Genomic DNA, 27,424 nt, shown 5'->3' with positions numbered 1-27,424 from the left:
ATCCTGGTCAAGGTTGTATTATCACTAAGTACCAGGGCTGGGAGTCCAGGTGCAGACCTGTGTGAGGCTGGAACACACTGGTCTTTGGCACTAGGGCTCCCTTTAAGTGAGCCCGAGGGTTGGGGTGGGGGTGGGTGGGTGGGTGTGTAAGGACAGGATCCCAACTTTATTTTGTGGCAAGCTGTGAGAAATAAGCCCGCCGACCCAATCAAAGGAGGGTCGTGGAGACTCAGAGCACAGAGAAGCAAGGCTTTAACCAACGTTCTTGCAAGAGCAGGTGTGGCAGTGACAGCAGGCAATTTATCTCCTAGTGTGAAGTCCCTCCCCTGATTCCTCATTGGCTGAGTACTACAGAGGTTACAGCCTTACCTGGAAGCTGCCTATGCCCATGTAAGCAAAAAGTACCTTCCTCGAGGTAGAGACTTCAGTTCTCTGGTGCATGCTCATTGCAAAGCCCCGGAAAAATAAGCCTGGGAAATGGAGAGTGCAAGAAGAACCTGAAAGTGAAGTATCTAAGGGTTTGGGACCCCACTGTGTGCGTGTTGGGGGTTCGTACATAGTTCCAACAGGTTTACTGTTAACTATACAGCATGGCTTTTATCTGGTATTTCTGAAAATGAATCCTCTCACTTCTCACTGAAACTGCACCTTTTTAAAAAAAATGTTTATTTATTTTTGAGAGACAGAGAGAAAGAGCATCCGTGAGTGAGCAGGGGAGGGACAGAGAGAGAGGGAGAGGGAGAGAGAGAATCCGAAGCAGTCTCTAAGCTGTCAGCACAGAACCCGGAGTGGGGCTTGAACCCACTAACCGTGAGATCATGACCTGAGCAGAAGTCAGATGCTTAACCGACTGAGGCGCCCCTGAAGCTGCATCTTTACGGGGCAAAAGGGTTGTGTTGACAGCGTGGAGGGGCTATGATAATGGGTTCTGCAGAGAAGCCTTCAGCCATGGAGGGACCTGCACTCTACCTGGGTGGTGTGGGGCATTGCTCTGACTGACATGATGACCATTGTGCTGTGTTTCTGGTAGAAGTCAGCTTAAAACTTGCCCCACTTCTTCTGCCAAGGGCCCTCTTCCTCCTCAGAAGGAGGAACTTAGTTTATTCTTTTTTTTTAATTTATGGTCACCATGCCTGTGGGAGAGTCAAGGTGATCGTGGGAAGCAGCATGATAACAGGAGGTAGGGCAACACTTGGAATCTGCTGGACTTGGGTACAAATCCAAGTTCTGTCCTTTATTGGGGAATAAGATTAGAATCCATTTAAATGAACATTACATCTCAGTGGGATTAAGTAAATGCTCCCATCTCTTTTCCTGCAGGCTGTGAACAAGATCTCAGCAAGGTCTTGGAGCTGGGCAAAGAGACTCAAGGGTCCAGAGTCTGGAAGGGTCCAGAGTTGGAAGAGGGGCAGGGGAAATTGTTTTCCAACTGGCTGAGAAGATGGGTCTGTCTGCAGGTGCAGCTGCTGGAGGGCTAGTCCCTCGGGCTGAGCCGCAGCCCCCACACTGCACAGGAGGAGACAGACTTAGAGCCAGCTCAGAGGCTGCTCCCCTGCCAGATAAAGATCTGTGACTGGCAGCTTCAGATCGACCGGCCTTCCTGATTCCTGTTCCAGGGCAAAGGTCACTCAGCCATTTGAATCGTCCTTTTTTTTTTTTTTTTTTCTTCCTCTCCAGCTTTGTTTACCTTATAAGGAAGGTCAACATTACCAAGTCGAAAGTGCCTGTTATCTTCCCCTCGGTTTCAACAAATAGTTCCCTGAGCCAGAACAGTCGGTGTGAAAGATGGCTGGGCATTCAATCTTGCTGGCCGCTGTCTCAGTCTTGTCCGCCTGTCAACAAAGTAAGTCTCGGGCCGCGTGTGTGCGTGTGCGGCAGAGGGAGGGAGGTCCAGATTTCGAGTTTCATACTTACTTGCTGGTTGCCCATGAGTGTGTGAGTGCCCGCTCCACTCTGGGTCATCAGCGCCTCCATCCCTGGGAACAGATTTGGAACATTCCAAGGATTAGTTCTCCCAAAGGGGACGTGGTAGGCTTTCTGAGCCCAGCGATTCTGCATTGTTTGTGGTTCCCACCCCCAGCCCAGTTCAAATGAGGGTAGAAGCGCACTAGCTATTAATGTGGAATGTGCCAAAGGAAACATTGTACCTGCTTGTAAACCGTGGCTGCCATTTCTGAAACACCGATCTTTTCATTAGTGTTTTCTTAAATAAACTGCCTATGGCAGGTACCATAATCAGGTCTAAAAAAATCTGCAGAAACACGAGCTTCAGGTTAAGTGACGAATCTAACTTTTAAAGCACCGTCCCACTAGGATTATTCGATATCTCGACTGCCTGGTTATGTAAAGGGCATTTGCTCCACGGGGGTCACATTTGCTCGGTTCTTATCATCTTATCCATGATCACCAACTTCACATGCTAAATGGGGAAAAAAGTCTGGGCACGGGTGAGCAAGACTCGGAACCAACCATGCATACTTCTTTATTTTTCCAAGTGTGCTCCTACCAGAAAGGGGGCAGAGCTGAGGACTGCTCAGGGTGCATGGGATAAAGTCCAGGCCCGCATGCACACTTCATGTCTTGCCTAACCGGTCTGTTTTATGAGTTTATGAAACTGTTCTACCACAGGATACACATTTTGTGGTTGGATTCACAGTGTTTTCCGGAGTAGTGGAGTAGAGCAGGATTTTTATCGCCAACTAAAGCAACACTTAGGTCTCAAGTGCCCCTGTGCTGACCCCATGGTTCACATACCACTACACGTGAGCACTGCCGACCCCTGTGTGCCCTCATTCTGGTGCTGTGGGGAGCCCGGGAACAGGTCCACAGATGCCCCAGACAGAGCCTCTGTCAGCCTCACAGAGAGGTTTCTGTTTGCTGATGGGTGCAGGGCTCCTCGAGAACTGTGGCCAGAGGTTAGGTGGGGGTGGGGAGAGGAGAGGAGACTGGGACAGTGGTGGCTGGTGGTGTTAGAAAGCAGAATTGAACTGGGTAAAATGTTAAGATCTTATTGGTTTATGGGGTGCCTGGGTGGCTCTGTTGGTTAAGCCTTCGAGTTCGGCTCAGGTCATGATTTTGAGGTCCGTGAGTTCGAGCCTCGCGTCGGGTGGGGTGCTGACAGCTCAGAGCCTGGAGCCTGCTTGGGATTCTGTGTCTCCTTCTTTCTCTGACCCTCCCTCCCTCACATTCTGTCTCTCTGTCTCTCTCTCTCTCTCTCAAAAATCAATGAAGATTAAAAAAAATTTTGAAGATCTTATTGGCTTTATTCAATGAGTCCTGAATCAGGCAGCATCCCATCTAGCAGGTAGAAAGGCGCTCTGGAGAGCTGTGCAAAGTGAAAGACTTTTACAGGCAGAAGGGGGCAGAACAGGAAGTTGCTAGTTTGTGATTATTTGTGGCAAAGGTCGTCTCCTTTTAGGGAATGGCAAGAGTCTGTCAGGCAGATTGCCTCTGTGGTGCTAACCACGTAATTCCAGATTGGCTGGTTTAAGATTCCACTTTTGGGAGAGGTTGGAACCGTAATTAAGTGAGGTGTTATGTCTAGGATTGGTGATGTTAGCATAGATGACTCCATTTTGAGCCTGTTGTCTCTTTTTGTAACAGTGATAGACAGGGAACATTTACTGGTTGGGTGGGGGAGAGAGAAAGGGAGAAGCAAAGAAAGAAAGAAAGAGAGAAAGAAAGAAAGACATAACTGTTTGGTTGGCATTAAGAACCAGAATTTGCTGCTTCTACAGAAGTCTGGTGTTTATGGAGAGGGGGGCCCACATACCATGGTAGAAGCAGGTTGAGTTTTGAAGACAGACAATCCCACATCTGTCCAGTTCAGACACTTAACAAGCTGGGTGCGCCTGGCCAGGATATTCTGTCCTTCAGTGTCCTCATCAAAGAAGGCTAAGCAGGGGTGCCTGGGTGGTTCAGTTAGTTGACTGTCTGACTTTGGCTCAGATCATGGTCTCGTGGTTTGTGGGTTCAGGCCCCATGTTGGGCTTTGCACTGACAGCACAGAGTCTGCTTGGGATTCTGTGTCTCCCTCTCTCTCTGCCCCTCCCTTGCTAGTGCTTCCTCTCTCTAAACACACGCACACACACAAACAAACAAACATTAAAAAAAGGAGGGTCGAACAGGACACTGGGTGAGAAGTGCCCACCAGCATCCTTGGCCTGGGGTTGGCACTCAGCATGACTAGTCCCCGTCATCGCTGCTTCCCCACAGAAGGAAGCTGCTGCTGGACTGAGAGGCAGCCACACGATGGGAAAGAAGGCTGGCTGCGGCTGGGGAAGGGTAGGTGGCATGGTGGGACAGGAAGGGTTCTCGATTCACTCTCCCTGGCACGCATGTGCCCCTCTGGAGAAAGTGAAGGAGACAGGAAAGACAGGCCAAGCAAAGGGAGAGTATTCTCAAGTAGTTTTTTTTTTTTTAAACGTTTATTTATTTTTGAGAGAGAGAGAGAGAGAGAGAGGGAGAGAGAAAGACAGAGCATGAGCAGGGGAGGGGCAGAGAGAGAGAGACACAGAATCTGAAGCAGGCTCTGAGCTCCCTGCACAGAGCCCGACATGGGGTGTGAACTCATGAACCACGAGATCATGACCTGAGCCAAAGTCAGATGCTTGACTGGCTGAGCCACCTAGGCACCCCTCAGGTAGTTTTAAAGTGATGTTAGGAGGGGAAAGAAAATTGACGCACTCCAGAAAAGGTAAAAGAGCCTTTCTGCCCTCATCCCGTTATCCCCGCGGTAGCCATGGTCTCTCTAAGGCCCCTGACCTGAAAGAACAGAGAGGGGCTTCTCCTCCTTGGGACTGTGCTTGCCCAACTGAATCCTTCTGCCTGCAGCTGTGGGTGGGCTGGTTGGGGAGCATCCAAACAGCTCTGCCCCCGACTGAAGCTCTTTCCTCACATTTGCTGCCTTTACAGACAGGTGCAACCAGGTGCTATGAATAGCCGTGAGGGAGACAGCCCTTCCTAAGCTTTTGCGTAGTCACAGTTTCATCTCGAAGCTCTGGGTTCTTGCACCATCGCCAATGTGTAAATCAAGGAGTGCCCATCTTTCATGGTTCCCTTCTTACAGATGGAAGCAAGAAGCCTTACCAAGTGTTTTCTCCAAGGCTGTGGAATAACTTAGACACAGTGGGAGCAGTGGGGTGCAGATCGGCAAGGGCCTGCAGATTTTCTCGGCTGCAGTCAGATCTCCTTTCTGGCTCCAGGCGGACCCTTGAGTTATTGGCCCCTCTGGATTTATGCTGCCTTGAGAGGATTTAGCCTGGGGTTGGAAACAGTGCCCAGTCCCACATTTTCGGTCTCTTCACTGTGCTCTCTCAGGGTTCAGGGATGCCACTGCAGTTTGAATGAGAGACTCTAGTCCTAAGTATTTACACCCTTTTAGACATTCAGCTACAGCTTTTAGATCCTGAGCAACAGTTTACTCATAGCAGAGAGGAATTCAGGGGAAGGGAATAGTCCCGCTCTGTGAGGCCTTACTAACCCAGGCTCGCTATTTACTGACTTGTCAGAGGGGAGATCATATTGTTTCTCTGGAGGAAATGCATCGCACCTGATACTGTCACACAAGCTAAAAACTTGGTGTGGAAAAGGAAACTGGTATTGAAACATTAGCAAGTAGGAAAGGGACATGGAGGTATTAAAAGAAGTGAGACCAGAAGAGCATTGGAGGGACCTGGAAAGGAACTGTGGCTGGAAGACATCATCCGGAGGGAACTAATAGGCCCCAGCGCTAATCATGGTGTAAAAGGAGGGCGAGAAGGACAGGAGGTGAGAATAACTGACCAAGGAGGAAGTGTGGGTCCAAAAGTGAATGAGGTTTATGGGATTGACCGTCAGATGTAAGTGACTCCAGCACAGGGTTGGATGATCTAACGCAACAGCTGTGGCCAATGAAGGACAACAAAATCATGATCATTTTATAGTAGCGAAACTGAGTCACACAGGAAGCCATCATCCTCCAAAGTTTTCTTGTGACCCCTCCCTCCTGGCTCTCATCATGTCCAGGCAGCCACTGATCCGTTTTAGGTCACTGCGGATTCATTTGCATTTTTGAGAATTTTATGTAAATGAAACTGTACAGTAATATTCTCTTCTGATCTTGCTGCTTTCATCCAACATAATTAGTGTGAAGTTCATCCATGTTGTTTCATGTATCAATAGTTAATTCTTTTTTTTTTTTAAGTTTATTCATTCATTTTGAGAGACAGAGTAGGTGAGTGGGGGAAGGGCAGAGAGAGGGAAAGAGAATCCCAAGCAGGCTCTGCACTGTCAGCCCAGAGACCTACGTGGGTCTCAAACTCATAAGCCATGAGATCATGACCTGAGCTGAAACCAAGAGTCAGACGCTTAACCGACTGAGCCACCCAGGTGCCCCAACAGTTCATTCCTTTTTACTGTCTTACAGTATTTCTCTTATATAGATATGGCACATATACCACAATTTGTTTATCCATTAGTTTGTTGATCAACATTTGTGTTAGGGTTCTCCAGAGAAGCAGAACCAATACAGCAGATGCACACACACAAACACACACACACACACACACACACACACTCACTCACTCACACAGAGGCATTTATTTTTAAAAATTGATTCATGCCACTGCGGGGGCTGGAGGCTCTGAAATTTGCAGGGTGGGCTGGAAGGCTGGAAATTCCAGCAAGAGTTGTTGTTGCAGTATTGAGTCTCAAGGCAGTGTGGAGGCAGAATTCTTTTTTCTTTGGGTAATGTCCATCTGTTCTCTTCAGGCCTTCAACTGATTGGATTAGGCCCACCACATCAAGGAGTGGCTTTACTCAGAGTCTGCTGATGTAAATGTTCATCATATTCAAAAAATATCTTCACAGAACCATCTAGATTGGTGTTTGACCAAACAGCTGGGCACCATGGCCTAGGCTACTTGACACAAAATTAACCATCACAGAGTTGTTGCTAATTTTTGGCTATTATGAATAAAGATGCTATGAATATTTGTGTACAAGTCTTTGTATGGACATATAATTTAATTTTTCTTGGCGAAATCACTAGGAGTGGAGTGACTGGCTATACAATCTACGTATGTCTAAGTAAAGCATCCCTTCAAAATGGTTTCCCAAAGTGATTATACCATTTTACATTCCTGCCAGAGTCTTTGAGAATTCTAGTTGCTTTTATAGCCTCACCTGTCTTTTTTAATTGATATGGTCTGTCTTTTGAATTTTAAACATCTTAATACGTATTCAGTGGTATCTAATTATGGTTTGAAGTTGTGTTTTTCTAATGAATAGTGATGTGCCACATTTTAATTGTTAATTCCTCTATACTTGCAGGTTATTTTGCTTTGCATGTAGGAAAGGCAAGATTGAAATACAAAGTTACAGCCCCAGCAGTCTCTGGGTCACCAGAGTTTGAGAGAATATTTCGTGCACAGTAAGTAATGCTTCCTCCACCCTTCAGTGGTCACATATAGACAATTCGGATCAGGGGAAAGATGTGCAGAGAAGATATCTCATTGTAACAAACCAGTCTTCACAGCCATGCCCCTTCTCATGATGCTCAAAGCTTGAAGTATTTAGTACATGGAGCCTTTATCCACCTATGTTATGAATTCAGAGGATGCATTTACAGAAAAGGCAGGGATCTTAAGAATGACTGGTATACACCTTTAAGGATGGCAGTTTGGTTAAAGAGCCCCTCCAGTACCCTTAGAATTCAATAGCCTCAAGCTGGATTAGCTATGACATCCATCTTCTATCTTAATTTTTCCTTTCTCCTTGAAACAGAGGTGGGTCATTATCATCCTCTGCCCATGAACCATTTCCTGAAATCCAAAGCGTGTAAGAATGAGAAAGCTTCCCATTTCATACATACTTGTAGTGATTTTGATCATCTTGTCCTTTCAGATCTCTACAGAATGTTCTGCAGCAGCCACACCATGAGTTTGGTTGCTGCAGATGCTAGGGCTCCCTTTTTATTTCATCCCCCAGATAAGTGCTTTTAGAAACATTGCACACGTCACCATTTATATATCATTCTATTCTTTTGTTAACACTGTGGGATTTTTCATCTGTGTCATGAGTGACGTGGGCCTATAATTTTCCTTTCTTATATGATGTTTGTCCCATTTTGATATCAAGATTATACTAGTCTCATGCAATGAGTTAGAGAATTATTCTCTCAGAGAATTTTAATAAGATTGGAAGAGTGTGTTCCTTCCAAGTTCTTAGAATTTGCCTATAAAATGATCTGAACCTGGTGTTCTCCTTGTGGAAAAATGTTAAACTATGGAATTTTATTTCTTTAATGATAAGTGGGTTATTCAGCTTTTTATACATCTTGAATCACTCTGGGCAAGTCATGATCCTTGAGCTGACAGCATTGTTCTCTTGTCCATCTCTTTGCTTCAACAAGGGTTGCACAGACTACTCTCTAGGCTTGAGCATTGGGGTGAATACCACTGTTGGTAGAAGAGATAGTTGGTTTTTTTTTTTTTTTAATTTTTTTTTAACGTTTATTTATTTTTGAGACAGAGAGAGACAGAGCATGAACAGGGGAGGGGCAGAGAGAGAGGGAGACACAGAATCGGAAACAGGCTCCAGGCTCTGTGCTGTCAGCACACAGCCTGACGCGGGGCTTGAACTCACGGACCATGAGATCATGACCTGAGCCGAAGTCGGACGCCCAACCGACCAAGCCACCCAGGCGCCCCAGAAGAGATAGTTTTAAGAGATGCATAGACATAGATTTTTTTCAACAAAATTTTATTGTGGTAAGAACATGTAACATGAGCTATATACCTTCTTAAAAAATTTAAATGTATAAAACATTGCTGTTACTAGAGATACAGTGTTTTACAGCACATCTCCAGAGCTTGATCTCTTACTTGACTAAAACTTTATGCCCAAGATATGATTTTCAGTAACAGTGAACAACATGATGAGAAAGTCATGTCCATTTCAATTGTCTTTGAATCTTTATGATTATGTCAAGTGGAAAGTATTGGTTTGGTCCCAGTATGTCCCAATTCTAATATTTATTTTTGTCAGAGTAATGATGTATGTGGTCTGAAAATCAAGTGAGATTACATGCCCGAAAGCAACAGATAACTCTCCTTACTGCCAATCTAGCCTTAGAGACAACCATTGGCACCCTTGTGACTAGCACTTTTGGCATTTACTTCCATATTTCTAAACACTATGCTTTCACTGCTATTTATTGATTCACAATTTTTAGACATTATCAATCAGTTTCCTTTTATGGAAGAAAGAATTTCATGTTTCTCCACTTCTTCTTTTCCTTACGTCTACCCTCCAGTACATCACTTTGTTGAGTTAAACCAATAGCCAATGTTTATATTATTCTAATTATAAGTAACGTTCAAAGCTGAGTCCAATAATATACTATGATTTCATCTCCTTGTGAATTTTTTGTTTTACCTGGGATTAGTGACTGCCTCATTATTTATTTGTTTGCTTAGTTTCATCCTCAAATCTTTAACAGAACTGAAAAAGTCTCCTCTTAATACATTCAAATACATTAATCTAGTAATGCCATTTGGTTTTTTTTTTTGGATTATCTCTGTTAGAGTCCTTTTTTTTTTTTTTTGAGTCCTCAATCTTTCTGCTCCCATCTGGAGGTTGCTCTTTAAACGTGCTACCTGCTGTCATTGTGGGGATTTTTGTCATCATCCTCAGGAATTTCCCTTATATTTTCTTGATTTGGATCGCCTGTTTCCTGGATCTTCTATTTTCCTATTTATTGGTTTTCTCTCATTTTGGTGGAACATACCTTGCAGACGTTTTCTGAGAGAGGGTGAATAGTTGGTCAAATTTTGAGACTTTCCACTTCTAAATATGCCTTTATTCTACCTTACAGTTGATTGATGGTTTGGTTAGGCATATATTTCTATGTTAAAAATCCTTACCGTCAGAATTTTGAAAATATTCCTCTTTTATTTTCTAATTTCCACTGATATTGTTGTGATGTTCTGTGCTATGCTGATTCTTGATTTTTTGTTTGGAAACTGTGCAAGCTTTAGGATCTTCCTAAATCCCAGTGTCCTAAGATGGTATGGTTCTGTGCTTGCTTGGAGGCATTTGTCTTCACTATGCTAAACCCTAGATGAGACTTTTTCATGGCTTGAAAACTCATGTCTTTCTGTTCTGGAATTTTCTAAAAATATTTTTACCCTGAATTTCCTCTTCATTTTCTCTGTTCTTTTATTCTTAAAATCTGCATTAGTTGTATGTTGATCCTCAGATTGGTCATCTAGTTTTCTTTTATCTTCGGTTTTTCATCTTCTTGGGGTTTTGTTCTTTCTGGGAAATTTCTTGAACTTCTGTTTACTGATCTTTTGTGTATTTTATGTATGTATGTATGTATGTATGTATGTATGTATGTATGTATTTAAATCCAAGTTAGTTAACATACAGTGTAATAATAATTTCAGCAATAGAATTTAGTGATTCATCACTTACATATAACACCCAGTGCTCATCCCAACAAGTGTCCTCCTAAATGCCCCTCACCACTTAAGCCCTTCCCCACCCAATACCCTGCCAGCAGCCCTCAGTTTGTTCTCTGTATTTAAAAGTCTCATGGTTTGGTTCTCTCTGTTTTTGTATTATTTTTGCTTCTCTTCCCTTATGTTTTGTATCTTAAATTCTTATGGTATTTGTGTTTCTCTGACTGACTTATTTTGCTTAGCATAATACACTCTAGTACCATCCACATTGTTGCAAATGGCCAGATTTCATTCTTTTTGATTGCCAAATAATACTCCATTGTATATATATATATATATATATATATATATATATATATATATATACCACATCTTCTTTATCTATTCATCAATTGATGGACATTTGGGCTCTTTCCATACTTTGGCTATTGTCGATAGTGCTGCTGTAAACATTGGGGGTGCATGTGCCCCTTTGAAACAGCACACCTGTATCTCATGGATAAATACCTAGTAGTGCAATTGCTGGGTCATAGGGTAGTTCTATTTTTAATTTTTTGAGGAACCTTCATACTGTTTTCCAGAGTGGCTGCACCAGCTCACCTTCCCACTAGCAGTGCAAAAGGGTTCCCCTTTCTCTGCATCCTTGCCAACATCTGTTGTTGCCTGAGTTTGTTGGTGTTAGCCATTCTGACAGGTATGAGGTGGTATCTCATTGCGGTTTTGATCTGTATTTCCCTGATGATGAGTGATGTTGAGCATTTTTTCATGTGTCTATTAACCATCTGAATGTCTTCTTTGGAGAAGTGTCTATTCATGTCTTTGCCCATTTCTTCATGGATTTTTGTCTTTTGGGTGTTGAGTTTAATAAGTTCTTTATAGGTTTTGGATAGTAACCCTTTATCTGATATGTCATTTACAAATATCTTCTCTCATTCCATTGGTTTGCCTTTTAGTTTTGCTGATTGTTTCCTGTGCAGAGGTTTTTTTTTGTTGTTGTTTTTTGTTTTTGTTTTTTTTTTAATCTTGATGAGCTCCCAATAGTTCATTTTTCCTTTTGTTTCCTTTGCCTCTGGAGACACGTCAAGTAACAAACTGCTGTGGCCAAGGTCTAAAAGGTTGTTGCCTGTTTTCTCCTCTAGGATTTTGATGGCTTCTTTTCATCCATTTTGAGTTTATTTTTGTGTATGGTGTAAGAAAGTGGTCTGGGTTCATTCTTCTGCAGGTCACTGTTCAGTTTCCCCAACACCATTTGCTGAAGAGACTGTCATTTTTCCACTGGATATTCTTTCCTGCTTTGTCAAAGATCAGTTGGCCATATGTTTGTGGGCAGATTTCTGGGTTCTCTGTTCCGTTCTATTGATCTATGTGTCTGTTTTTGTGCCAGTACCATACTGTCTTGATGATGACAGCTTTGTAATACAGCTTGAAGTCTGGGATTGTGATGCCTCCAACTTTGGTTTACTTTTTCAGGATTTCTTTGGCTATTTGGGGTCTTTTCTGGTTCCATATAAATTTTAGGATTATTTTTTCTAGCTCTGTGAAGAATGCTGGTGTTATTTTGACAGGGATTGCATTGAATATGTAGATTGCTTTGGGTAGTGTTGACATTTTAATAATACTTGTTCTTTCAATCCACGAGCATGGAATGCTTTCCTATTTTGTGTGTGTGTGTCTTCTTCAATTTCTTTCATAAGCTTTCTCTGCTTTTCAGTATATAGATTTTTCACCTCTTTGGTTAGGTTTATTCCTAGGTATTTCATAGTTTTTGGTGCAATTGAAAATGAGATCAATTCCTTGATTTCTCTTTCTGCTGCTTCATTATTGGTGTATAGAAAGGCAACTGATTTCTGTACATTGGTTTTATATCCTGCGACTTTGCTGAACTCATATATCAGTTCTAGCAGTTTTTTGGTGGAGTCTTGGGTTTTCCACATAGAGTATCATGTCATCTGGGAAGAGTGAAAGTTTGACTTCCTCCTTGCCAACTTGGATGCCTTTTATTTCTTTGTGTTGTCTGATTGGTTACTGATCTTTTAAAAAAGTTTCAGATATCAATTTCAATTTCTAATAATTAATTTTTATTCTTTCATTGTTCTTTAGTTGTTGCTGCTGCTATTAAATCATCCCTTTTTTGTTTTATGGAGGCAATTTATTCTCTTATTTCAGAGGACTTTAATAATAATATATATTTTTAAATGTTTATTTATTTTTGAGAGAGCAGAGACAGAATGCAAATGGGCTAGGGGCAGAGAGAGAGGGAGACACAGAATCCGAAGCAGGCCCCAGGCTCTGAGCTGTCAGCACAGAGCCCGACACGGGGCTTGAACTCCTGAGCGGCTCAATAATAATATATTTTTTAATTCCATGTATCGTTTCTGCTTTTTTTTTTCTTTTTGAAAAAAATTTTTTGGGGCACCTGGGTGGCTCAGTCAGTGAAGCATCCGACTTTGGCTCAGATCATGATCTAATGGTTTGTGGGTTCAGGCTCCGCTTCAGGCTCTGCGCTGACAGCTCAGAGTCTGGAGCCTGCTTCGGAATCTGTGCCTCCCTCTCTCTCCCTCTGCCCCTCCCCCACTCACAGTCTGTCCCTCCCTCTCAAGAATGAATAAATGTTAAAAAAAAAAGTTAAAAAAATTTTTTTAATGTTTATTTATTTTTGAGAGGGAGAGAGAGAGAGAGAGAGACAGAGCATGAGTGGGGAAGGGGCAGAGAGAGAGGGAGACATAGAATCTGAAGTAGGCTCCAGGGTCTGAACTGTCAGCACAGAGCCCGACGTGAGGCTCAAACCCACGAACTGCAAGATCATGACCTGAGTCGAAGTCAGATAGATGCTCAACTGACTGAGCCACCCAGGTGCCCCCATCATTTCTGTTTTTTTTCTAAGTTCCTTCTTATTTGTCTATTTTGTCCCTTGCGTTTCAATTTTATTTATTATTTGCCCCTTTAATATTTATTGAGCACCTCTATATATCTGGCATTGTGTGATATATCCAGTAGCTTGGGATGTATCAATGAAAAAATTAGATAAAGATCCTTGTCTGTTGAAGTTTACCTCATAGCCAGAAAAGACAGAAAATAAACCATAAGCAGATAATATTATAAGAAAATAATATATTATGCAAGAGGTGGTAAGTGTTAAGAAAGAAAAGAAAAAGGAAAGCACAGAGGGGTGGGTTGTTCGGGGGTGAGTCGGGGGTAGGTTGCTGCTTAGGGTGGTCGGTGTAGACCCCACTAAGGTAGCACTTGAGCAACAGCTTACGCAGCAGGTAAGGGGGTTAGCCACATGAACACGCAGAGAAAACATTCTTTTTTTTTTTTTTTTTAATTTTTCTTAACGTTTATTTATTTTTGAGACAGAGAGAGACAGAGCATGAACAGGGGAGGAGCAGAGAGAGAGGGAGACACAGAATCTGAAACAGGCTCCAGGCTCTGAGCTGTCAGCACAGAGCCCGACGCGGGGCTCGAACTCACGGACCGCGAGATCATGACCTGAGCCGAAGTCGGACGCCCAACCGACCAAGGCATCCAGGTACCCCGCAGAGAAAACATACTTGAGGCAGAAGGAATGACCAGTGCGAAGACCCTAAGTGGAAATGTGCCTGGTGGGTTAGCAAGGAAGTTAGTGTGGTTGAGAGAAGGAGCTGACAGGCAGTGGTAGGAGGGAAAGTCAGAAAGGTAGTAGATGGACCACGTAGGGCCCTAAAGGCCATTGTAAGGCCTTTGGCTTTTCTCCGAGTGAAATGGAAAGTCATTATAAAGTTTTGAGCAGAGGAGTAACATGATTTTATATTTTATTTTATTTTTAAAGTTTTTATTTATTTATTTTGAGAGAGAGAGAGAGAGAGAATGAGCAGAGGAGGGGCAGAGAGAGGGGGACAGAAGATCCAAAGCAGGCTCTATGCTGACATCCAAGAGCCTGATGCAGGGCTCGAGCTCATGAACCACGAGATCATGACCTGAGTCGAAGTCAGGCACTTAATTGACTAAGCCACCCAGGCACCCATGATCTGGATCACTTGGTCTGCTTTGCTGAGAACAGTCTCTATGAAGGCATTGGTAGAAGCAGAAAATTCAGTTAGGAAGCTAACTTGAACCAGGCATGTAGCAGTAGAGATGGTGAGAAATGGTCAGATTCTGGATACGTTTTGAGGGTAGAGCCAAGGGAATTTCCTGACATAATAAATATGGCATGTGAGAAGCATCAAGAATGACCTTGGATTTTTGTTCTGAGCATCCTGGGAGAGATGAGAGAGACAACAGAGAGACAAGGCAGTGGGAGGAGCAGTTTTGGGGGGAAGACCGGGAGGCTCCTTTTGACATGTTGTGTCTGAGGTGTGACTTATGCTACAGCTAAGGAGAGACTGTAAGCATTGTCATCGACTAAGCTACTCAGATCGTTTGTTCTTGCATCATAAACTGCCTCGTACATTGTTTACACATCTAAGTGGAGAGAAGCAGGGACGTGGGTATAAAAATCTGCATTTCAGCATAGAGATTGGAACCGGAAGTATAAATTCAAGAGTTATTGGCCATTGGCACACGAAGATGATTTACAGCCATGAGATTGGAAGAATTTTTTTAAAAAAATTTTTTAGAAGAAATCTTAAGGGAGTGGGTGTAGACAAAGGAGAAGGGAGAGAAGAGGAGCAAGGACTGAACCAGACTTAGAGGTCAAGAAGACAAGGGTCCAGCAAAGAGATCTGAGCAAAGGAGACCTTAGAAGCTTTACTCAAATATCAAGTGATCCTCGGTTGGCTATCTGTGCAAATTTAGTAAAGAGCATCAGAAAATGATGGGACTCTGTGTGCATGGGTGGGGCTCAGTAGTGTGGGCAGCTCACTAAAGGGTGATTGATCGGCAGCAGCTTTCTTTTGTAGAGTCCCCAAAGTCAGTATCTGTAGGTTATCTTTCTGGGACCATTTGGTTTCTCTGGGGAAAACCCGTAAGCCCCCTGTGGGGGCAGGCAAGGATGGGATGAGGGAGGAGGATGGGTAAATAGGTCTTACTTCTAGAAACCTGAAAGTGTGGTGGGTGAATGAAGGAAGGTTCTTCCACTATGTAGTATGTAGGTTCGCGTGGCTTTCAGTACAAGATTTTACCCTCACCCCCCCCCCCACCCACCATTGTTCCTAGACCCCACGAGATTCTCTGGTTCTGGTTCTCTAGACGATAGACCTCCCATCTCCTGTGATGGGGTAGTAGGGGTGGGGATCAGAAGTGGAGGGGAGCTAAAGCACTCCTGATTATAGTCTGTCCACCAGTTCTTCTGTTTTAGCTCGGACTCACGGGTACCTGGTGCCCCCAGTTCCTGAGTGTCCTGGGTTCTGGGATAAGCGGTGTATTAGTCTTCCTTGGACCTTCCTTGTGCAGGTGCTTAGGCTTCATCTGTCTCTGCTCTGTCAGCTCAGCTGCTGTTCCCTTGAGTGCCGTCCTTATTCAGAAATTGACTAACGTCTCTCTTCCACTGTTGTGTCTACTCCCATTCTCCTTGTTCTTGACTTTGTATCTATTTTTTTTTCCTTTCCTGGCATTTTAGTGAGGTTTCAGGAGGGAGAAGAAATAAACATGGGTTCAATCTGTCACATTTAGCAGGGAGTATGTATTCTCAACACCTCCGGACCATCCATTCTCCTGTTCGACAGAGGGAGGGTCTCATGCTCAGAGCCTTCAGCAATCAACAGCATCTAATGAGAACTTGGCAAATTTTGTTCTCATGGGATTTATTTTTATACTTATTCTTTATTTCGAAAGTGATATTCTTTTTCTACTCATAAAATTGCATTTTCCTTAATTTAAGGGAAAAAATAGTTGATTTATAGAAAGATAGTAAGTGGTATACGGAGATGTTAAAATGTTGACAGTGATGTATGAATGCTTGAAGTTAGGGAGACACTGTTCTATTTATAAAAATCATCACAGGAGGAAATTCCACATTTTCCCACTTTGTCTTCTGTCATCTGAGAACATTCTGTTGGGGAGTGTTGGGCTTCCAGCACTCTAAATCCTCGGGCCGCTTCTGGTTCTGTTTGTTCTTACACTTTCCACAAATTTGATTTCCTTCAAGTTATTGCTTTCTCCCTTCTCTTCTATCGCTGGACACCATTTCCAAATATTTCTCTTAAATGTCTGTTTATCAAAAAGTATACAAACCGAATTTCCTTGTTAGAAGTGTTTTGTTTGTTCTGTTTGATTAATCGTGGCAGAATGAAGAGGGGTTAAAAAATAATAGCCAATAATTGGGGCAGAGGGAGTGAATTTGGAGTCATAAAATACCTTCAAGAGCACAGTAGTAACTGTCCTAGGTTTCTCTGAAGAGTGAGTGGGGATGGGCCTACTCACTTCCGTGAATTTCTTCTTAGATGTTCCATAGCACCAGCCCAAGTTCTTGCCTTAGGTTCTAAGGTTTAGGTAAATCAGGTCAAACCAGATTAAATTCATTGCTAGTAAAGCCATTTTGATTTTATCTGAGGTAGTTAGGACAGGATCCCCCGGGATAACCAGGTCATTCCAAAGCCTATTTGGCTATAGGGTAGGCTTCCTCGAGCTCTGCAAATCCCTAAGAGAAAATGTACTTTCTTTTCTGGCTCTTCTGGCCCAAAGCATTGAGTCCTTCAGCCTCCTTTGAACATCTTATGACCTTGGCTATACCAGAAATGCTGTCTTTTCCTCTACTCTTTTTTCCTGCTGCTTTTCCCTAAGTATGGCCAAGAAGCCTGGTGTTAGGGCTAATCCTGTCCCTAAGTGGGACCTGACGTCTTATAACAATCACTTCCAGGTCCCTCTCACCACCCCAGAAGTACCTATTTCCTGTCTCAACATCACCTCAGGTTGGATATTCATTCGCCAAGCAGAGATGATGATTCTGGAGCCCAGTTTACCCATGTTACCAGTCCCAGGTAACTTGAGAGTTAGAGTCCCCCATCCACTCCCACTTTCCTTCCTACCGTGAGGGCCTTAGAGACGACTTTTTCTAGAGTTTTGCAGTCTTTTGCCAGAATACACTTTTAAACTTGTGAACAAAGCAACTATAGTTTCAACAAGGGCCAGTCCTTCTTGTTATTGCTAAGCTTAGAAAATTCTATCTGGTCTAATTTGAGTACCTTGATCCCTTTAGATTGAAGGCTTTTATAAATCTCAAAAGTAGATCCAAGTACTACCTTGATCTTGTGGCAATTTAAGTACATTCCCTCTGATTCTGTTCTCACCAGAAGAGACGAATAGCTGCTAATGACCCCACTCTTTTTCATACAGTTGGGGATCCTTATCTTCATTATCTTTCATCTTCTATATTTTGAGGCTAGGTAGTAATAATTCTTCAGCTTCTTCCCCCAAATTATGAAAAAATTTTGGTTGTTCTCTTTAGACTAAAATTTTTCATGTTATTTCTAAACCTGAAGCCTAGAAGTATATGCAGTGTCCCAACAATGGTTTCATTAGTGCTGGGTAAGATAGAAGGAAATCCTCTCACTTAGTTCTTTTAATGCATCCTTATTTGCTTAATATTGAACTACTCATTTCCTGTTCCAGAATTAGCCTGCCACAAGTAAACCCAATCATCCTGAATCTGAGTACTCTTCAGAAACATTTCCCTCCTCTTACTCTACTATAGCTGTAAATTTTGTTGCTGTTGTTATTGTTGCTTTTCCACTTACTTTTTATAGTCATTTCAAATTCAAATCCTGAAAATTTGAAATTAAAACTAGTGGCTCTAACTTATGTCTAAAAACTTTGGAGAAAGGAAAATTCACACAAAAAATTTTTCAGGTATTCTGTAACACTGGGATTATAGTAATGGGAGTCACCTACTTTTGTAATAGGTTAGTACAACAACAAATAAGTCAAATAAAAAACAGTGAACACATCTCCATTTTTCTTACAAGTGCACCCATCTTAGATATTAGCTGAATGCATAAGATGTATTTATCCACTGAATTAGAAAGGGCTAGGGGTCCCCAAGGCCAGAGAATGACTCTAAATGATGAGTTCTTCATCCTTCTCCACAAACTGCCTGTATTCGTCAGTTTGGGCTGCTGTAACAAAATAACACAGACTGGGTGGCTTAAACAACACACATTTGTTTTCTCACACTTCTGGAGGCTGGGCGATCATGACCTTGATCTAAGATCAAGGTTCCCGCTGCTTGGATTTCTGCTGAGAGCTCTCTTCTCTGGGCTCACAGATGGCTGCCTGCTTGCTGTGTCCTCACTTGTCCTTTCCTTGGTGTGTGCATGCAAGCACAGAGAAGGGGCTGGGCAGAGTGAGTCTGGTGGGTGTCAAGAGCTCTCTGGTGTCTCTTCTTATAAGGACACCAATCCCATTCATTAGATCAAGGTCCCCCACTTCTGACCTCATTCTAGCCTTAATTACTTCCTTACTCCACATACAGCCACGCTGGAGATTAGACCTTCATCACATGAATTTTGAGGGGCACAAACATTCATGCCACCACCAAATAGCTCTGCACACAAGCTGGGTGAGCCTCCGGAAGCGGGGGGATGAGGAGCGGCAGGAATTTGGATGAGCTGCGAGCCTCACTCCCTCATCGGTTCATCCCTTTGCTTATCAGTGGCACCACTGAAGTGGTGGTTAGAGTCTTGCCCTCCTGCTATTCGTGGCAAATGTCCTCTGGTGTTCCCGCACAAGGGTTGCTTGACAAGGAGCAATTTAGATAGTTACGAATCTATATAGAAAGATTAACTTCAGCACCTTTCATCCCCGAGCCTTTTCTGAGCATATTAACCTGTTGCTCTGACCCTCGGCCAGTGTAATAATTGAAAAGACTTTGCAGGGTCAAAAGGCAGCAGACCGGGGCTGGGTCATCTGTTAATAGTGCGAGCTGCTCGTGGCGGTGTGCAGCCCGCTGCTTCAGAATGAGTCACCCAAACAGAAGGAGAAAGAAAAATGAGCAAACAAAAACTTGAAAGAGAAGAAGCTCCTATGAAGTCTCCTTTAAGTTGCCTCGTCTGTTTTTATTTTTTGAAAGATGTCGTACCATTAGAAACGTACTATAGCTAATTAGGTTTTTCCCTTCAGCGCATGGTTCAGATTTTCTGTGAACAAGATTGCTATACGCTGTGTCCTGTTGTGCGTTTAAATCTAATAGCAGAGATATTCACAAGTGTTTTAGGTCAGAGGTCTCCCAGATGACATGTACATGCTGAGGGCGAACTAAGTCATCCGCTGTGAGCACGAGGAAATTTTGGAGCTTCTATTTATATTTGCTCTTAGAGTCTCATTCTTGAATTTCTGTTTTGTGTGGGTTTTATAGTGTATGTGATATATTTTTCCAGCTGATTGTGTTTGCCGTGCTAAATGGATCAACCCCATAATCCCAGTGGTTTAACACAAGGGAAGTTTGTGTTCTGTCCACGAAGTGTCCTATGTGGGTGCTCCTGGTTGAGTGGCCTTCCCCATGGTCATTGAGAGGCCTACGCTCTGTCCATCTAAGGGGTCTGTCCCCATCCACGTCCTGAGAGTTCTCTCCACTCAACCAGGTGTGGGGGAAGGGATCTGGGCGCACCAGCTTCTTAATCATTTGGCTCAGAAGTGACACATTTCGCCTTCTCTTTCCATTGGCAAGAGATAGCCCCACCCAAATCCAGGAAGGCCGGGCAGCTGCCGTATGGCACCAACTTCACATCATCTTTGTTGTAAAGCAGGCCATTTCTGTTTTTTGTGGGGTTATGCAACCACGAGCACTATACAATCAAAAACATTTGTAGACTAGCATTTTAGGAACTGCTAGATTTGGCTGTCGGGCCAACGTTTGATTCTTCTTTCCAAAATGAGCTGAATTCAGCGGCACACGTACTGACTAAGACAGGGTCCAACGGCACTTAGTTTGGTACCGCCCTCGCTACTGCCAGCCCTCGGGTCCAAGTGGGACCCCGCGGTGGCCACATGTCCTGAGCTCCGGGATCCCTTGGAGCTGGGGATGATCCATGAGGGGTTCCAGCAGCTTGAACTATTCGATCTCCATAGGCTCCTTCAGGTCATTCTTCATGGTGACTAGATCTTTTCAGTTTGCCTGGGGCTTTCTTGGTTTTAGCACTCAAAGTTCTGTGTCCCAGGGAACCCTCAGTTCTAGGCAGACCACTACAGTTTATCTGGGACTATCTTGGTTATAAAGTTCAAAGTCCCATGTTCTCAAAATCTGCTCAATCTAGGGCAAACTAGGATGATTCGTCCCCCTACTGTCTTTCTAGCTGCCTCTTTCTGTTATTGCCCCTGAGTAGAATTCGAGGCACATGGTGACACCTGTCTATAACAATAATAACAATTCTCCCTAATAATTTTATGGGGAATTTAGATGTCAAAAGAGCACAGGACTACTGAGCAAAGAGGGGTCTAACCAGGGAATGAGTAGATAGACTCGTTTCCCTCAGTGTGGACATGCAGGAAAGGGGACAGTCTATCAGTGGTCACAATCAGCTTATACCCTCTCTTCCCACATAAAGGGAAATGGACACAGCTGCTGCCAGCTCTTTTCTGTCCCATTTGGAGATTTTCCCTGAGGATCTCCTATAGAAAGAGGACAGAATATATCTGCCTTCATGTCCAGAAGAGACCAGAAATTATTCTCATTTTGGTCTTCTTGTCAATGTAACTGTGAGTAGTCACTGATAGGATTGTCAAGAACAGATTTTCAGAGGTTGGTCCCCTTGAGTTAAACAATGTTTGTGGACAACTCACTGTGAACAGCTATCTTGGGACATATCCAGGCGTGAACCATTTAACTGAGGTGGCAGAAAGACACGGTCACAGGCTGGAGGAGGGTGGAAGAGGTCATAATGAGCAAGTAGAATGGGATGCAAGGTATTTCAAGGCCAAGTAATACCTGGTCTTCTCAGCAGGCAGCTGCAGAGAAGACCATCCGCAAATAGCAGGGCCCCAGGGCTAGCCATCAGAGAATTATTTTCAATCTGTTAGATGCTATTAAGAAATGAACAAAGCCTCATTTCAGAAGGACTAGGGCTTAAGGCAGGCCATCAAACGAGGAGCCAGGGGAAAAGTAGAATGAGCACAACTAAGACCTGAGGTCAGGGCAAGACCAACTGCTTATAGGGGACAAAGGGACTCTTTTTGGGTGCTGAGCTGCCCAGGCTCTGCCCTCCGGGAGCATAAATGCAGTTAACATTTACACCTGTGCCTGAATCTCAATGGCTTCTAATCACCCCTGCTCACCTAGGACCTCAGCACCCCTCCCCCTATCTTCTGGGATACTCCCTTCTCCCATCTTCTGGGTTACTTCCGGGAGCCCCAAGGGGATGTGCACAGGGACGCAGCCCCTGCTGGTAGGCACTTTAAGGGAGGGATTGTGCCACTGTCCTGCTAGAGTCTTACCCCGAATCCTGTGGATGCAAGCCCCATTAGCTTTCAGAGCTAAGTGTTTTGGGGACCCAGCCCTCAAGTGGAAGTCTTAAAAAGTTGGAGTGCTCTAGGTCCTCTGGGAGAAGCTAGGAGTTGAGGACTCCCACCTGGTGATACAGTGCTGTGCTGGGGTTTATGGTGAGAGCGTGTCTCCCTCTTTCCTATTTCAGTGTGGGTATTTTCTCCTTGCCTGCACTGAAGGAGTCACAGCTGGTTTCGGGATTTCTTTCAGAGGGAATTGCTCTGTGTGTGGCTGTGCGATCAGCGTATCCGTGGGAGGAGGGAAGTTCAGGAGCCACCTATGTCGCCATCTTGGTAGCAAAAGCAAAACAAAACAATTTTTTTTTTTTTAACTTGGGAAAAAAAAAAAAAGAGCCACTCATGGTGACCTCGGATAGAAGATGCAGATCTTCAAGAACTGGTATCAACTATTTCTAGGTCAATTGCCTCATAACCTTAAATCCTCAAGCTTTAAGGAACACTGTGGTATCATTTCTAATTCTGTCTAATTATGCTGCTTCCATCAGGATCAGCTCAAGACCTCATTACGAATTATATTAAAGCTCTTTCTGGTTGTGATATTGTCAGCAAGGAGCACAGTCAACCTAACTAAGATCACTTGGGGGCGTAGCACGGGAAGCATGAATATAATTCATCTCCTTTCCCTTTGCTAGGTGCAGATGAATTATAGTTCCCAGAGAACTATTCCTTTTCGCTTAAAATAGTATCAAAATTTCCATCCACCTCTTCTATGAATAGAGGCAATTTGAATTGATGTTAGGACGGAACTTGGAATCTGGCGATGACATAGTCCGTTTGATTCTCTGCAAGGCATCGGTCAGCTTGTGCTCTCAGGTCTTAGTTTGTTCCTCTGTAAAATGGGAGTGAAAAATACTTACTCATAGACTTCAGGAGATTTTACAGGAATTATTTAAAACCATTTTTTAACTGCTGAGTAACTCAATTGAAAGGCAATGAATGTGTAGGAATTTTGGGAAGAAATTTGGTTTACATAAGTTGTGTTATTTTCTGGGTTCTGTAGATAGGATACAGAATGAATTTTAGCCTTAGAATCAGGACCATCTCAAGGTCTGTCTTTTGGAAAAGAGGTATAATTCATTCCTACTACTGGTGGTTTACCTGTAGGAGAGTGATTCTTGGCCCTGATCTAAGATTTAAACAATGTTTGAGTCTTACCTTGGAAGATTCATTTTACATGAAAAGACATGTATGTAATTCTTACATATTTTTATAAGAAGAGATTAGACATTTACCTTCAGATGGAAGCTTAATGCTTTGGTGTTTAGTTTTCTCATAATGTAACCCATGTCTTTATTTTTTCCTGCAGACAAAACTGTGTGGAGTTTTACCCCATATTTCTGATTACATTGTGGATGGCTGGATGGTATTTCAATCAAGGTAATTTTAGAATACAGTCAACTCTGATCTAATGATGACTGTGGTTCTTAGAACCATTAAGGAACAGACATGTAACCATACATCTTCTGATCCTAGAAATTGTTTTAAACAAAATAAGCCATGTCTATGTGCATCAGAGAGCACTTGTTCTAAAAATAAGTTAATTTTGGGGGTGCCTGGGTGCCTCAGTCAGTTAAGCGCCCGACTTCAGCTCCGATCATGATATCGCAGTTCGTGGGTTTGAGCCCCGCGTCGGGCTCTGTGTTGACAGGTCAGAGCCTGGAGCCTGCTTCAGATTCTGTGTCTCCCTCTCTCTCTGCCCCTCCCCCGCTCACACTATGTCTCTCTTTCTCTCTCAAAAATAAACATTAAAAAAAATTAAAAAAAATAAAGATAAATTAATTTTGGCTTCATTTCAATTTAATTCAGTAATTAAAAAAAAAAAACAACTTGAAACAAACTGTATGCTGGGCACTCCCAGATGAAAATGACATGAGTTTGTCTTCAAATCTGATTCCTTAATTCTAGTTTATCTGCGACAATTCACCCTAATCATTATAGCTATTATTTATTGAGCACTTACTATGTGCCAGAAACTGTTTTAAATTTAAAAAAATAATGTATTTTTATTTTATTTTTTGAGAGAGAGACTGGGGAGGGGCAGAAGGAGAGGTAGAGAGAGAAAATCTTAGCAGGCTCCATGCCCAGTGTGGAGCCTGATGCGGGGCTTGATCTCACGACCCTGAGATCAGGACATGAGCCGAAATCAAGAGTCAGATGCTTAACCGACTGAGCTATTCAGGTGCCCCTGTTTTAAATTTTTATACATATCCTACTTTATAGATGAGGAAACTGAATCACAGATAATTTGTCCAACTTAACATTTATCAATGTAGGAGAAAACTGGATTTCAAGTACAGGCAGGGTCTATAGGTATTCCGATAACCCATGTACCTTTTCTTAAGTTCACAAGGATGTCGTGCTCCTGTATGTAGCAACTCTACAGACATCTACTTTCTGTTTGGCTGCAGATATCCCTGGAGAGCTGAAGGCTTAACCCAAACTCTGCCTGTTTCTTTAATGGGGTCAAGTATCACCAGCTACCTTAGTTGGAGAAACCCAATCTCTTTTGCTTTCTCGTTGCCTCATTTGGATCTGACAGTTGATTGCTAAGATTTCCCATAAACCCAAATCCAGTTGCTTTCAGAGGCAACCCCATCACTGTCTTCTTGTACTTTTTACTGTCAACTGAGGAACTTCAGATAAAATGTCCTCTAGAGGAAGACTTCTTAACTTTATCCCAACTCACGTTTTTTCCCCCAAGGGCATGAATGAAGGGGTTGTTCCTTGTCAGGTAAGACTGCATTAACAACTAATAGGAAAAGTGCCTTTGATAATGGGACTCAGTCTCTGCTATTTGACCCTTTGGATTTCACTGTAATGGGCTGAATGAGGCCTCCTGTCAGACAAGGGTTTTCCGTCGTAATTTTCTTTTCCTTCTCTCTCATGAAAAGTTGCCTATTAATTGCCCTGAATAGTCCTCATTGGCTTTGTGCGAGTTAAGTCATTAGATGGGGAGGTTAACTGTAGCCCACTCAGGATCTCTCCACTTCCTCCCTCTCATGCCGGGTGGCCCTACCCCCGCTCTTCTCAGCTCTTTGCTCGGCCTTCTCCTTCTCACCCGCAGGCCCCACGCACATGTCCTCCCTTCAGGGAGGCCTTCCCTGACCCCTTTCTAAAGGTGGCTCCGCTGTCCTCCCCTCCACCTCCCCCCCACGGTCCCATCCATCTCACTTCATTTCCTTCTCGATGCTTTCAAGTCTGTGATGTTCTTCTCATTTTTCTCATGGTTGTCGGTCTTTGCTGGTAAATTCTATAAAGGTAGGAAGCTTGTATCCATTTCACTGCTCACCCTGATCCTTAGAATAATACCTGGTATAGAGTAGAAACTAAAGAAAATGTTTGTGACCTAATAAAATAAGGAATTTCATTTTATCCAGGATATCAGAGCCTCACAGATAGACTCCAAGTGTGCAAGAGGGCCCTGGCTATTTGCATCCGTTGGGTGCTGAGGAAGAGAGAGAGGGTCCCTGACTGTATGGAAGATATTGGTGTTTTCTGTTAGACCAGAGGGCAGATCATGCCGCACTTTACGTTTCTTTTAGGTAAAATTTGTATACTGTATGGTGAAATGCACAAATCATACATGTACCATTCAATGAGTTTTAACGAGTGTATACCCCTCAAGATGCAGGACATGACCACCCAGAAAGTTTTCGTATGCCCCTCCTCGTCAGGTGCTCTCAGAAGCAGACGCTGTTCTGGTCTTTTTCATCACAGTGTAGTTTTGCCCATTCTAGAACTTTACATAGCTGGAATCATAGAGCGTGACCTCTTGTACAGTGCTTCATTCACTCAGCAAAATGTTGAGACTCACCATGTTGTTGCAAGTATCTGTGTCTTTTCATTGCTGAGTGGTATTCTGTAGTATGATTATCTCCATTTGGTTATCCATTCTACTGGTGGTAGGTTTCTGGGCTCTTTCCAAATTTAGGCTCTTATGAATAAAGCTGCAATAAACCTTCTGTACAAGTCTTTTTATGGAAAAGTGCTTTCATTCTTTTGGGTAAATACATAGGGATGGAATTGCTGGGTGAAAAGTATATTTAGCTTCATAAGTAACTACCAGACCTTGTCCCAAAGTGGTTGTACTCCCACCAAGGGTGTATGAGGATTCCAGCATCACCGACGTTTTGTTGGTGTGTTTAAATTTTAGCCATCCTAGTGGGTATGTGGTGGTGTCATCTAATAGGGCTTTTTTGGTTTTGTTTTTAATTTTTTTAATATTTATTTATTTTTGAGAGAGATAGAGCATGAGCAGGGGAGGGGCAGAGAGAGAGGGAGACACAGAATCCGAAGCAGGCTCCAGGCTCTGTGCTGTCAGCACACAGCCTGACGCGGGGCTCAAACTCCCGAACCATGAAATCATGATCTGAGCCGAAGTCAGACGCTTAACTGACTGAGCCACCCAGGTGCCCCTCTAATTGTGGTTTTAAGATGCAGCTTGCTGATATTGAATGATGTTGAATACTGAAACAACTCTCATGTGCTTATTGGTACATTTGTTTATCTTCCTGTATGAATTGTCCATTCAAATATTTTGCCCATTAAAAAAAATTAATTTGTCTTCCTTTCATGATTGAGTTGCCAGAAATCTGTATATATTTTGGACATGTACAAAGTTTGTAAGTTTTTTTCCCTCAGTTTTCATATTGCACTTTGAGACACTGCCATCATATCCTGTATCTTCTCTATTTTTTCTCTATAGTTTTTGCTACCTGTCTGGGTCTTGTGTACATATATGCCCGTCACCAGTATTTCTGGGGATATTCAGAAGCAGCTAAAAAAAGGTAAGGAGAACATAAGGATTGGATGTTCAGGCAAAAGTGGCAGGATGGAGTCTGAATTAGCTTCCCGCTCCTGGGAATAGTAGTAGCCCTGAGGGTTGTGTTTGCAAAAGTCATCTGTGTTGCCCGGGGCCATTCTCTCCAGGCCCCGCCCTACTGGTGCGAGGCAGGAACATCAAGTACAAACTGTGCCCTGAACGGGCACTTCTGGCCGCTACACTTTAAATCCTTGCAAAAATTGTGCGCTATCTCCAAAAAGTTGCAAGGGAAATAATTCGTCCCGGTCTTGATAATCCTTTGAATGTTCAAAGGAGCCAATTAATCTCTGTGCCTAGGCATCCCCCTTGAATTCATGTGATGAATCAAAATTTTCAAACGGCAAAGACATGGAAGTCCTGGGTGGTGTCCACGTGGAGCTGCCTGCTTCAGGACGCCTCCCTTCATCCCTGCAGCTGCTGATAACCTCTCTGCCTCACGTCCACCCTGCAGGATCACCGGGTTCCGGCTGAGTCTGGCGATTCTGGCCTTGCTGACAGTCCTGGGCACCCTGGGGATTGCAAACAGCTTTCTGGATGAATACATGGACCTCAATGTCGCCAAGAAACTGAGACGCTTCTAACGTCCCCCCCTCCCTTTGCCCAAATGCTAGCAGAAGCTGTTTCCACCCTGAAGGTTATATGGAGTCAATCAATTTTTAAAAACAAAAGTCTTTCTTTTGTTTTTCTTGAAATGGCTTTGTAGGACCATACCTGTTAGAGAATACATTCCTGTTTAAGAAGTGAA

The 27,424-nt window shown here is 43.3% G+C and overlaps 1 protein-coding gene across 1 annotated transcript; it reads left to right on the top strand.

Moving 5' to 3' along the window:
- The first annotated feature begins 761 nt into the window (after window positions 1-761).
- MGST2 (microsomal glutathione S-transferase 2) lies at window positions 762-27,424 on the top strand. Its single transcript, XM_015073612.3, has 5 exons — window positions 762-1,843; window positions 7,312-7,411; window positions 23,164-23,234; window positions 26,563-26,644; window positions 27,131-27,424. Exons 1-5 carry the CDS (start codon window positions 1,786-1,788, stop codon window positions 27,258-27,260), a joined length of 441 nt encoding a protein of 146 aa, XP_014929098.2. The 5' UTR covers window positions 762-1,785; the 3' UTR covers window positions 27,261-27,424.

This window comes from Acinonyx jubatus, chromosome B1 (assembly GCF_027475565.1).
Source record: "Acinonyx jubatus isolate Ajub_Pintada_27869175 chromosome B1, VMU_Ajub_asm_v1.0, whole genome shotgun sequence".
NCBI lineage: Eukaryota > Metazoa > Chordata > Mammalia > Carnivora > Felidae > Acinonyx > Acinonyx jubatus.
Note: the sequence above shows the minus strand (reverse complement) of the source record. Positions and strands in the feature narration are given on the sequence as shown.

What these genes read in the sequence shown, in the direction of transcription:
- MGST2 (XM_015073612.3), top strand. Translation starts at nt 1,786, where the DNA reads ATGGCTGGGCATTCAATCTTGCTGGCCGCTGTCTCAGTCTTGTCCGCC. An exon ending in GAGAGAATATTTCGTGCACA is followed by an intron (nt 7,412 to 23,163) that starts GTAAGTAATGCT and finishes TTTTTCCTGCAG; the next exon opens with ACAAAACTGTGTGGAGTTTT. An exon ending in TCAGAAGCAGCTAAAAAAAG is followed by an intron (nt 26,645 to 27,130) that starts GTAAGGAGAACA and finishes TCCACCCTGCAG; the next exon opens with GATCACCGGGTTCCGGCTGA.